This window comes from Apodemus sylvaticus, chromosome 16 (genome assembly GCF_947179515.1).
Source record: "Apodemus sylvaticus chromosome 16, mApoSyl1.1, whole genome shotgun sequence".
Taxonomy (NCBI): Eukaryota; Metazoa; Chordata; class Mammalia; order Rodentia; family Muridae; genus Apodemus; species Apodemus sylvaticus.
Window position 1 is genome coordinate 71605801 of NC_067487.1, and position 13446 is coordinate 71619246.

Sequence of the window (13446 nt, forward strand, 5' to 3'; positions counted from 1 at the left end):
AATTGAATTAAAGAAAAAATAGACAGATTTCAGATCTTTAAGTTGTTCATGTCAATCAAAATTGATCAGTGTTTGTGCCAGGAAATAAATACAGAAGCACGCTTTTTTTTCTTTTGCAAGAGCAGAAAAAATTATTTAACACACTTTCCAAAGGTCATGACACTCTTTTTGGTTAATTTCTTTTTTTAATATAAAATGATTAAGTAGTGAGGTGATGAATTTGTAAAGAACTTGTATTGTAGCAATAATACAAGTGTAAATGGACACAGTTTCTCTAGACAACTGATGATACTGGACTTTTACATTTTCTTTTGGACTAGCAACAGCTAATAATAAATTCTAGCAACTCCCCCTCACAAAATCGAACTTATTTTGTCCTATTCTGATTTCTGGTAAAATCACATCATTATATAATATATCATACAGTTCTGACAGAACAGATGAAGTCAAAAGACACCCAATTTTGTTTATTAACAATTCTTTTGAGGGAAGATACAAAGTTTTTAGAGTCTACTGATGCAACCATGTCTAATACAGAGGACCAGCATTACTGAGGCAAGGATGTTACAACACATGCAACCTAGCAAGATGGCTGCTGTGTGTCTCCTCAGGACCATGTGTAGTCAATTGCAACTGATTTTTGGTTTTTAGAAAGTACTGATTCTTTTAGGAAATACAATCTTTGTATGCTAACCTACTCCATTTGCTGTGTGTGGAGAGGAACATTGCCTATAAGATTGTCACTTTCCTACACAATTTAAATTTCCTTAAGCCAGGCAATCTCCAGAAAAGTGGAGTCACTGTGAAGTAGCATTTTATAATGGCAAGGCTATTTTCACTCTCTGGTGATCAAGGCCGTCCATAGTTATAGGCTGGAAGTCTATTATGTAGCTGCTTTGCTTCCTATGCATTTGTGTTTCATGCTAAAGACTGAAACAAAGACCTGGAATAAGCCAAACACAGTGTGTAGATACTCAGCAAGCAGTAGAACTACCGCAAATGCCAACCAGCCTCTGCCAGACATGTCACATAATCTGCTGGCACCAAGTCTACGGAGTTGAAAGGAAGATGGAGACAAATATCCAACACCTGGAAACAAATGAAGAATGGGTATTGCAAGTTTAATATCCTGCTTATGAAAGTCTACACGTGATGGACAGTGTCATGGTTTGTGTGTAACTTGGTTCCATTTGATGTGGCTTTTTGTTGTTTTGCAGTCTGAAACATTCCCTCTCCCCTGAGACACTATGCAGCTTGAAAAGAAGGCAATATTTGAAGAAAGTTAGCAGCAGAGGCCATTCACCACCAGATAACAAGTCAAGCTCTCCTCACTACTGTAGCTCATTACAGAGCTATGAAAATTCAATATTAATAACTTTTGGGCATTTGCTTACATTAAAACATGTAATGTTCATTTTTTTGTGAAAGCAATTATTTACACAATCAAATATAACACTTAACAATACAAAACAACTTAGAAGTTTATGACTATTACCTGGTCAATTATCCTCCCTTTTTGTTAATTCCAGTTTAGGTTTTAGGGTTCTTCATATCACAGATCACTTGGGTCCAGTTAAAAATACAGAGCCACACTTAAGCACTCATTGGTCATGCAACCCCTTATAAGTAACTTGTCTAATTAACTCTTTGAAATTATTTTTCTAGCTAAACAGAATATATCAGAGGCAACCACCATCGAAATGAATATCCTCGCAGAAACTGCATCACCCAGTTTATCCAAAGAACCACACATGGTACCTGACAGAGCTACACCAGTCATTCCATTAGTCACCGAATTACCTATTTTTACCACACACTTCCCTCCTGCAGGAAATATAGCCAATTCTGAACAGAAATCTGTAGTCTATTCTCAGGCTATCACAGACAGATTAGTCACTGAATCACCCACAGCTGCTGGGAATACCATCAACTCTTGGGATGTGGATGATTACTTACCTTCTGGATCAGGACCACTTGGAAAGCCAAGCATATCTGAAATTAAGGAGGAAGAACTCCAAAGTACAACTGCCATCTCCCAACATGCTACTGGCTCACAGGATGGAATTACAGAGGATATGCAAACACATGAATCAGTTACACAGATTGAACAAATAGAAGTGGGCCGCTTAGTAACATCCATGGAAATCACAAATCACATTTCTTTCAAGGAATTGCCAGGAACCAAAGCACCAATCACAAATCACATTTCTTTCACGGAATTGCCAGGAACCAAAGCACTCTCTGAATCCACAGAAGTCACCCTTGAACATAAGACTGAAACGCCAACAGTAAGCACCAGTCCTGAATTGACAACCACAAGTCACTATGGATTCACCTTGAGAGAAGATGGTAGAGAAGACAGAACACTGACAGTTAGATCTGGTCAGAGCACCCAGGTTTTTAGCCAAATTCCCGAAGTCATCACAGTATCAAAAACATCAGAAGACACGACCTACTCACAGCTAGGGGACTTAGAGTCCACTTCAACATCAACAGTAGCCATGCTTGGTACAGAGAGACCATTGATAGATAAAGAGAAAGAACCCAAAACTAATGGTAAGATGACTGAAGATGAGTTTGGTCAATCACAGCCTTCAACCGCCTTCCCATTACAGCATCTTACAGAAGTAGAATTGCTTCCATATTCTGCTGACACAATATCAGTAGAGGGAATGTCCACGGTTATTTATCCATCATTACAAACAGATGTGACACAAGGAAGAGAGAGAACAGAAACACCCAAGCCAGAGTTGAAAAAAGAACCTTACACAGTTGATGAGATAGTAGAAAAGATCACCAAAGATCCATTTATAGGTACAACAGAAGAAGGCTTCTCTGGAATGCCTCTTTCTACATCTTCCTCAGAGTCTTCAGTGGAAAGGATGGAATCTGTTTCCCCAGCATTAACAATTGAGATGTTAACTTTGAAGCCAACAGAAGCAAGAGATGTGGAAGAAATGACAATCCTGACTAGATTAGAAACAGATGTTACAAAGTCTGACAAAGATGTTACAAGAGTTCATTTGACCCACAGTACTTCAAAGGTGGAAGTGGTCACAGTATCAAAATGGCCAGAGGATGAAGATAATACAACTTCAAAGCCTTTACCCTCAACAGAACATGAGGTTTTTACAAAATTGCCTCCTGTATCACTTAGCACTATAGGAATAAATGGAAAAGATAAAGAAATCCCAAGTTTCACAGATAGAGGGGATGAATACACTCTTTTCCCAGATGGTACCCCAAAACCATTAGAAAAGGTTTCTGAGGAAGATTTAACATCTGGAGAGTTTTCAGTTACATTTCAGACATCTACATCCATTGCCAGTACAGAAAAGTCAACTTCCGGAAAGCCTACAACTGGAGACATTTTTCTGCCCACCACAAGCACAGAAGACCAGGCCATCAATACAACTGTGGAAGGAAGTGCTTTGAGTGAAGATACAGATACCTCCAAGCCACTATTTACTGGTCCCCCATTTGTCCACACCTCCGATGTGGAAGAACTGGCGTTTGTTAATTATAGTAGTACTCAGGAGCCCACATCTTATGTAGACCTATCCCATACTACTCCTCTTTCTATAATTCCCAAGACAGAATGGAGTGAATTGGAAACTTCTGTTCCACTAGAAGATGAGGATCTAGGCAAATCTGATCAAGATATCCTTGAACAGTCTCATCTAGAAGCAACCATCTCTCCCAAAGCTTTAAGAACAACAGAAGTCTCACAGGGAGAAACCCAGGAAGAACCACAAACCCCAGGAATCCCATTTCCTGCTTTCAGTTCTACTGCAGTTATGACCAAGGAGACAACAGCATTTGAAGAGGGGGAGGGATCAACATATACTCTCTCTGAAGACAGATTGATGACAGGTTCTGAAAGAATCCCAGGTTTAGAAACAACTCCAGTTGCTATATCTTATCCACCTGGTGCAATAACAGACCAGGAAGTGGAAATGGATACAATGGTAACACTGATGTCAACCATTAGGCCAACAGTAATTTTAAGTACAGAGCCAGAAATAATTTATGAAGCAGAAGGTAGTAGTCCAACGGAATTTGCATCGACTCTGAGGCCCTTCCAGAGTCATGTCACACAACTTATGGAAGAAACTACCGTTGAAGAAAAAAAGACATCCTTAGATTATACAGATTTAGGCTCAGGGTTATTTGAACCAAGAGCCACTGAGTTCCCAGATTTTCCAACAGCTCCAAGTGAAATCAGTGTCTTTACTGCCAGTGACAGCCTTCACAGAACGCCACCCTTGAGGCCATTTTCATCATTGACTGAGGAACCACGTGTCTCTGAGAAGGAGCCCAGTGAGAAAACAACAGGTGACGTTATACTTTCTAGAGAATCTGTAACACAGCCCCCTCTGACAACTCTCATTGATACTGTAGCCAAGAAAACAGAATCTGACATTGATCACATGACCTCAAAGCCTCCTGTAACACAGCCAACAAGACCGTCAGTTGTGGAAAGAAAAACAACCTCCAAACCTCAAGAGTTGTCTACTTCACCATCCCCAGCAGGGACCAAATTCCACCCTGACATAAATGTTTATATTATTGAGGTCAGAGAGAACAAGACAGGTAAGTCTTTGTTTTCAAGGCAATCAGCATTTTCTCTTGATCGTAAAAATGCCCATCGTACCAAATACTGCCATTAGATGGTAACAAAAACTGGAGTGTCAAAAGTATGTTAGCTTCATGCATCTGTACAAGAATCGGAAGGGTATGCTAAACAGTTTGGAACAGTGTTAGGTACAGTTTTATTTTGAAAGTTGTAAGAAGCCCTGCTTTGTCATCTAATACAACCACTTCATCATTGTTACATCCTTTCAGAGCGTGTAGAACAAAGTGTTTTAATTTCCGTGTCTTCCATACATTACTACTCACGTGTAGCACTAGACGGTGCTAACATTCCATTGGTCTGCAACCATTAACCTTCGGCACTTACAATGTAGACAGCTAAAAGATTTTGCATATCCCTAGGGTTGACGGAACAATCTCTAAAGGTTTGTTTTTTTCTCTTCCAGGATTTTGCAGGTTTATCACATAAGTTGTGGAATGGGTAATAGGTCTTCTTTAATTCAAATTTAACAGTTATAAAATATTGACTTGTGTGTGTGTGTGTGTGTGTGTGTTAATGTAGCTTTTATTGTTTAGGACCAAGTACAATCTAGCTAAGTCTTAGGAATTGCTTAGAATCATTAGCAACTTTAAAAGGTGGATGGTGGATTGGTGGATACGACCTTGTGTTTCTAAAAGCAGGCCATGATGTTTTTATTGTGATTTCATTGTCTTCTCTAAAAGCTGTTTATTTATATTGCCTAATGCTTGTAGTTCTCATTATCAAACATTTCTTGTTCTTACTGAAAACTGACAGTACATCGTCACATTGAACTCAAAAAGCTGAGCTGAGAATGCGTAGCCCATACAGTCTGAAGGGCTGTTTCACATTTCTTTGTGTCTTGGAAATTTAGAGCTTAAGTCTCCTGGTTTTGTTAAATCGTTCGGTTTAAATTTTAATAGAAGAATTAAATGAATTGATGTCCTTTTTTTTTGTGGTCTGACTCCAAGAAGCCTTAAGGGTAGAATGCCTGCTTATCAGTTCCTTTCTTGGTATTGGAATATGCCCTGCTGGGTGTCATGCAGAAGACAGATGGGTTTTTTTTTTATCAGGATTATCAGGAGTATGGCTGTTGAAAAGCACCTGCACCTCCAATTCGATTGGTATCCAGTGTGGTACAGAATCTTTCTGGTTTTTATTTGCTCACCTTCCCCAACCCTTTCTTGGTGTGAACATCTGTGTGACATGAACAGTAGATCACACAACCCTCCATTGCTAAGTTCATCTCCTCTTCTCAGCATAGCGTTTTAGAGGCCAGGAATAAAACATGATTTCTTTCTTTTGCTAGTGGTACTGTATTTTGTAAATCATAAAAGGTTTCCGGTCTTCTACATTAGTTTTACATCTCTCAAAACTGGAGTTGAAAATGGAAATGTTACCAAGAAGAAGTTGGGATTGCTGTTAGTTAGAACTTAAAAAAAAAAAAAACATAAAAATGTAACCATGTGGTGAGGGGAGGGGAATACACAGGAAACAAGATTGGTATCAGCTTTTGATTTTGGAATTTGAAAAGTTAATACCAATTAAGTATATGTCTTCGCAGTTTATCTTACTGTGTTGTTAGTCATGTACTGAGTTGTATCAAATAGTATGAAATCAGAAATGTAAGGCATCTAACAACTCCCGTGAATGGGAAGTTGTACATTCTGCATAGGACATTCAACCTACAAAATGAAAAAAGCCTGACACTTGACCGCATCCTCCCCCACCTCCCCACTGCTACCAGTCATCAGTCGAGAAGCAGAACCACTGTGTTTAGAAGTAGTAGTACAATGGAGGGTCTGCATAGTTTAAGGCTGTGATAGTTTATGCAGAGGTGTGCCTTCCTAGGTGCATTGTGGTCTCCATGCAGCTGGACCTGCAGAGTTGGTTTTTTTCCTCCACTTCTAAATATATGACCATTCTGAAAAAATTGTGAGCTATCTGGCCATTTCCATCAGGCATGTTCCCAGTATGTGCATGTTGGGAGGGGCATTGAACACAGGAGCAGTCTCTCTTTCATCTGTTTTTATGTGTTCTAGATACACATTCTTCTGTCTTTTTTTATTGGCTATTTTATTTATTTACATTTCAAATGTTATCCCCTTTCCTGGTTTCCACTCAGAAAATTCCCTATCCCATCCCCCTCCCCTCGTTCAACAGCCCACCCACTCCTGCTTCCTTGTCCTGGCATTACCCTACACTGGGCCATCGAGCCTTCACGGGACCGAGGGCCACCTTCTCCCATTGGTGCCTGACAAGGCCATCTTCTGCTACATATGCAGCTAGCTAGAGCAATGGGTCCTACTGTGTGTTGGCGGTTTAGACCCTGGGAGCTCTGGTTGGCTGATATTGTTGTTCTTCTTATGGGGTTACAAACCACTTCAGTTCCTTCAGTCCTTTCTCTAACTCCTCCATTGGGGACTCCATGATCAGTTCAATGGTTGGCTGTGAGCATCCACCTCAGCACATGTCAGGCTCTGGCAGAGCCTCTCAGGAGACAGCTATATCAGGCTCCTGTCAGAATGCACTTCTTGGCATCCACAATAGTGTCTGTGTTTGGTGGGGCAGTCTCTGTGTGGCCTTACCTTCAGTCTCTGCTCACATTCTTCTTAAAAATGACAGCAGGGGGTTTACTATTTTCAGAAGTCCACGAGATTTACTCAGACCCAAGTACTAATTTCGTAAATGTTTCTAGTTTTCTAACAATAACCTACTTTTCCCAGTATATTGAACTTTACCCATGTATACACTAACACAGATGTTCAGTTAAGTTCTAAGGCAGGTGTGTTAATGAGGAACCATGGAAAGTGAAACCTTTTATGGTTCCAGATTGGAAAATCCTTGGTGCATGCATGCCATTGTAGAAACCTATTCACTCGAATAAAATTTACCTTCACATTTACTGTGCATCCAAGTGAGTGAAAATGCCACCCAGGCTACATCAAACCATGGCATTTATAATTTCTGCTGCACTCAGAGTGATATAAAGCTTGACTTTTATGAAATACCGTGAAACAAAACCTGCTACTCAAGGAGTGCTTACATCATCCACTCAGACGCACGTTGATGGCAACACTGGCTCTGTTGCTGGCGGCAACTGTAGCTAACCTCTTAAAAATCCGAGGGAACTTCTCAGCCCATAAAAGTTTTATGAGCTGAAAAACGCTGTGGGGTGTGGCTAACAGTGGTTCAGAGATGCTGAAATCTTGACTCGCCTATTGCAGGAGTAATTTGCACACCTGCACTTGGGGAAATTATTAGAAGGCTTTCTTTGTGAACATGTCTGAAAGCTATAGGAGTTGAGCATACAGAAAGGGTTTCTTCAGTAGTATCAGGGCTTTCATTGTTGCTATTCTGTTTTGTAGTTGGGAAAGAGTACTCAGGTTAAATTGCTTGAAAAATCACAAATTGGTGTAACAACTGCAACTGTTTAAACAAACACAAACAAAATGTAGCAGTATCTTTGAGTCAAAAAAATAATTGGAAATGTGAGGTGTTAAATGTCAACATCATGTCAGTACTCACAGCCATACATTCACATGTAGATTCATAGATGTCAGCCCTCCCTATGCTCACTTTTTTATTTTTACTGTTTCTCTGTCATTCTAAGTGTAAAAGTATGAGACAGGTGTAAATATAAGTATTAATTAGAAATGTTATAAATATAAGATACTGATGAACTTTTTCATGTAGTAATATACACATATTTTGATTTTGAGAAGCACAGAGTCCTTGCCTCTAGAACTCAGTTGTCCACATTCTCCATGCAGAATTATCACCCTGAATTGGCACAAATTGGTGACATCATTTAGAAACAACTTCCATCTACTTCATTTCTTCTACTAATTTTAAATATGAAATCACACATACATAAATCTTGTTTTTAAGAAATTTGGTATTGTGGGGAAGATGAACTACAAGAGGCAGTCTCTACAAACAAGCAGTCTGCACAAACACTGATAATCACTAACTGGATACATACATCTTACTTGTGATTATATAAGAAAGTTATATAGAATCTTTATTTTATGTTTTGCTTTCATCCTAAGAAAAAAGAGTGTTTATTCATTTAAAACTGAATTCATTTTCAATTGAGAGTTTTTTATATATTATATAGTTTTAAAAATCATATGTTAGATTTATGGAATTTTATAATCATTTGTAAAATACTTTGAGTGTATGTGTGTGTGTGTGTGTGGCTTTTTTTTTAATGTAGAGGAGTCCATTCTTCAGACAGTATCTCACAGGGGCTTTCATGTATTAGAAAATGTGACCTGCAGAGACAACTGTAAACAAAGCAGAAACATTCCTTCCTGGATGATATCTAAAGGGACAATAGATTTTTATTTCTAATTTTTTATGTTATTATTTTACCCATATCATCTTCTTGCCTGCAATTGTGTGTGTGTGTGTGTGTGTGTGCACCACGTGCATGCCTGGTGCTGCAAGCAAGGGTCAGAAGTGGCTGTCAGATCCCCTAGAACTAGGGTTGCAGATGGTTGTGATCCGCCATTTGGATGCTGGGAATGTAATCTAGGTCATTTGCAAGAACATTCAGTACTTGTGATTGCTGAGTTACTGTTCCAGTCCCTCAAATAGGTTTCAATAGGAATTATTATGACTACCCTTAGCTCACACACAAATATACATTTATCAATAATAGGTATGTTTGCTGTCTGTATTCATTATGCTAAATGAGGCCGTTTAAGTCAATGTTGCTTCTATCTTGTTGACATCTCTGTGCCATTAGATAATGTTATTTATAATGCAAAGAAACAAACAGAACCATATTTCTCTATTTACTTGACAAAAAGAGCATGTTAAAAATCTTAGTCCCTGTGGTGAATGTAGTTTTACAGTCATGCCCCTTTGAATGCAAACTGGAAGCAGCTATGACTCCCCTGCAATTTAACTGTAATGCTGATTCTATAGGGCCCGCCAGCTTCCAGCACTCCTATGTGCATGATAATTGGGCTGGTGATGACAACAGCCATTTTAATTCTTGTCTCAAGAATAGCCCTTTAATGACTTCTTTTAAATGAGTCCGTGGATTGCCCTAGCCTTGTGTTATGCTTTGCTAGCATGTCCAGAACTTTTCCAGCAAGGGGTTAGCAAAAGGAAGAGATGACAGAATGAATCAGAAGGAAAAGGAACCCAAAAGTCTTTGTATTTTCATTTTAGAGTGGTAAAGCTTAAATTTCTTTTATATTTTTAGGGAGACTTGTCAGTTTTTGTCAGTTTAGAATTGCACTGAGTTACTTCATAGTTAAGCCAGTTTTCCATATAAACATGTGTTTGTTTAATGGCATGACTTCAGTTGCAGATCACTTGCAAGAGTAGTGATGATGAATTGGGGGTGTGTGTGGATATACTAAGGTGTTTCAGCAAAAGATGACACATGGATATTTTCAGGTACATTGAGGTATTAGGTTTTCTCCCAAAATAATTGATGTGAGAAGAAACAGAAAATATCCTTTTGTATGAGGGCATCCCATGAAGGCCTGAGAATCCATCTATCTTACTTAAAAGGGTATTCCTTGGAGAGACAGTGCCAATAATTTGAGAATGAATCAGCACAGAAACAGATCTGGGAGCAAGAGAATTGAAATACATGTAATGATAGAGTTGCTTTGTTGGAGGGAAAATCTATATAATCTATACTATCTCTGAGTGATTAGAGCCATGTGTAATGCTTCTCATAAATGATGTAGAATTTAAGCAGGAGAGGTTAAAATATAAAAAATCCCTACAATAAGAGGGAAAGTTTCTAGATCTCTGTCTTTGAAAATGTAAATGAATGTCAGTAAAATGTCCTAAATTTTTTTGTACATACATATAATTAGTCCATGGTATATGCATGGGATGTTCTTGCAAAGTTAATGGTTTCACACAGCAGGGTCAATTCTTGATGTCTTATGGAAAGGGTAATTTAGTTACTTTAGCCACATGCTGTGAAGATGGTTGTTTTATTAAAGAGAAAAAAAGGAGACATAAATATACTAATGTATGTTTCTAGAATCCTTTGTTTTATTGTGTCTAGTAATAGCTATCTATGTATCTGTATCTATATCATCTATACCTATGTGTACATATGTATATCAAAGGACTCAAGTGCTAGAGAACTAAAGCAGAATGGATCGCAATGTTCCACTTTACAGTTGGCCTTTATTTGGTCAATTCAAAAAGTTATATGTATGTATGAGTGCTTTGCCTAAATGCATGCCTGTGCTCCACTTGCATGCCTAGTACCCTCAAAGGCCAGAGAGAGTGTTGAATCCCCTGTAACTGGATTTATAGTCAGTAGTCAGTTTTGGAGCTGCTGTGTAGGTGCTAGGAATCTAGTCCAGATCCTGAGGAAGAACAGTCAGAGTTTTAATCTGCTGAATAATCTTTCTAGCCCGTATTTGCTGTATTATTTTTTTTTAAAAAAAATCAAACTTTAGAGAATTCCACAGAATTTATTTGGATTATACTCACTACAACTCTGCTCAGATACACTTTGGCTACCTACCCAACCCACCCAATTGCATGCCATCTTTTTACTTTTCAAACCTATCTATTTGAGTTTGTGCTGCTCAAATGCTCTTTGAGTTTACAGCTGTCTCATGGATCATGGTGAGCCTAGTAGGAAGATTGGTTCAGGAAGCATTTTGAAGTCCAATTGTTCAAATTGCTTGTTTTTAGTGGAGGTCTTTCTTACTACTTAGGTGTTACTCAAATATCTGTGATTGCTTGAATATGCTGAGTAGGAAATCAGGTGCTCTGTTAAAAGGTAGTATAATACCCTATGTCATTTCTAAAAAAAAGAGTTTACATTTGGTGATGTCTTCTTAACTCAGGAAAGATGACTGCATCTAAAAGTAGCCTTTGCACTCAAAGGAACTGTGTTATCTGAGAATAATTAGAAGCTGAAAAGCATGCCTATTTGCTATAACATGCCCGCATCTTCAATGTGAGGCCATCAGAAGCAGCCTTGTTGTTCACATATGTGTACGAGTCTTTTTGGATATGAAATTTGTGAACTGAGAAAAAAGTGTGTGGTGCTCAGCACACAAAGGCTGTCAGGGGGATACAACATGCTTGAGTGCTGCTCCAGGTGGGCCAGGGCTAACTAACTAAGTCATAAGTAGACAAGGATCACAGAACACAGTGATCTCTAGATCTTTGATCTTCTTCACCTCACTGGTGACTGGGAGGGCTGTTTTGTAGATATAAGCATCATATAATACACAAGAATTGATACAGTGAAGTAGCAAAAGCATCTGCCAATATTTTGGAGGACATTTGTGTCCTGATTTTAATATTTTTGTTGTTTAAAATACTAAGCTGTGGCAATCTATGTCACAAATTTTTAAAAATGCCCAGAAGTCAGAATATTTTAAGAAATTTGATTAAAAATCACATGTTTTTCTTTTCCTCGCTAAAGTACTACTTAGTCATTTATTTTAATTAAGAATTGAGGACAGATGAGGGACATGAAAGATTCATTTTTTTTAATGAATTTTGGATCTACAGATACATGAAAGCTTGATATTATGAGGATTTTCAGGGTTTTTTTTAAAACTAAGATTTGCAAATGCTGCCCAGGAATCTGCAGTGTGGCTATTTTATTTTTTGAAATAAGGTACCTGATAGATTTTTATATATCTATATAATGAAGCAAATTCCATTTTGAAGGAAACATAGTCTTATCTGTCTTTGCTGAGGAGGCTGCAATATCTTTCATGTAATTAAAGACTCTTAAACTTAAATTATAAAACTCCCTGAAGAGAATATGAACTTTGACCAGTCGCCTATGCATGATAGCAACTATGTTTTGCGTCTGATTACAGAATGACTGTAAGACTTGTGCTATGTCTGAAAAATTCTGCTATTAAGTGCTTAAAAATATTCAGTGAATAGTTTAAGGTCAGTTATCCATAAAGCCTTGTGTAAAATGCCATTAAAAAACCCATTAACCATGGTACTAGTCAAGCTGTTAAAATACACTCATATAAACATAGAAAAGATTATACCTGCAGTCTACAGAGTTCTGTGGTTTGACTCTTGAAATCTAAATAAAAGTTATATTCTCCTTAGAGTACAAATCTGAAATAAAGCACTCTTGTAAAAGGGCCCATTCTTTTACAAACCTGAACTGTCCGTTTACCTGTTAAGTCTTTCTTGTTAGTTTGAAATAGAGCAGATCACTATTTTGCAATGAAACTGGACTGACAATAGCACAGCTGTCCACACCACATGCCACAAAGAAACATTTCTGGTTTGCTATAATTATAACTGTTCGGACTCCTTAAGAACACGTGTGGTAGGTGGGGGCGGTTACAGGAAAGGAGGATGCAGAGGCAATTTTGGAAAGTGAATAAACAAAAATGGCTGAGTAGGATTTGATGAGTTGTAAGGAATTATTGATGGTAATTCAGGCCATATGGAAGAATTCACCTACTTATATATGCTGTAGATAGAGTTTTCTATAAACTCTGCCCTCGTTCATGAAATGTCGAAAGCATGGGAACAAATCAGATATATGTGGACAGAATAAAGTGTGAAAAAAGATGCAAATTCAAAACCCTAGGTAGTTAACACTTTTCCATCCTCGAACCAAAGTTAAGAAATCCAAGGACAGCATTTGTAAGTTGACACAACTGAACAAATGGCCGCTTGTTGCCAACCTTCGAGGATATTCCTTTCAGCAAAGGTAAATAATAACTTTTACTATTATTTTGCATTTTTTGTTTGCTCTAGGTAAATCTTTTTAAGTAGGAAAATTCCAGGACTCCATATAGCACAAAGATTGTGTTTTTATATTATATTAGATTTTTTTCATCAAATAC

At 38.0% G+C, this 13446-nt stretch overlaps 1 protein-coding gene across 2 annotated transcripts in view; it reads left to right on the top strand.

The window, feature by feature from the left end:
- The window catches only part of Vcan (versican), a 104232-nt gene that overhangs the window by 44534 nt on the left and 46252 nt on the right, over window positions 1–13446 (top strand). Inside the window, exon 7 of one of the 2 annotated variants that reach the window (XM_052159789.1) lies at window positions 1666–4593. The exons of the other annotated variant lie outside the window; for it this stretch is intronic. Within the exon in view, the coding sequence (XP_052015749.1) occupies window positions 1666–4593 (2928 nt within the window). The remainder of the gene's footprint in view (window positions 1–1665; window positions 4594–13446) is intronic. 2 annotated transcript variants of the gene reach the window in all.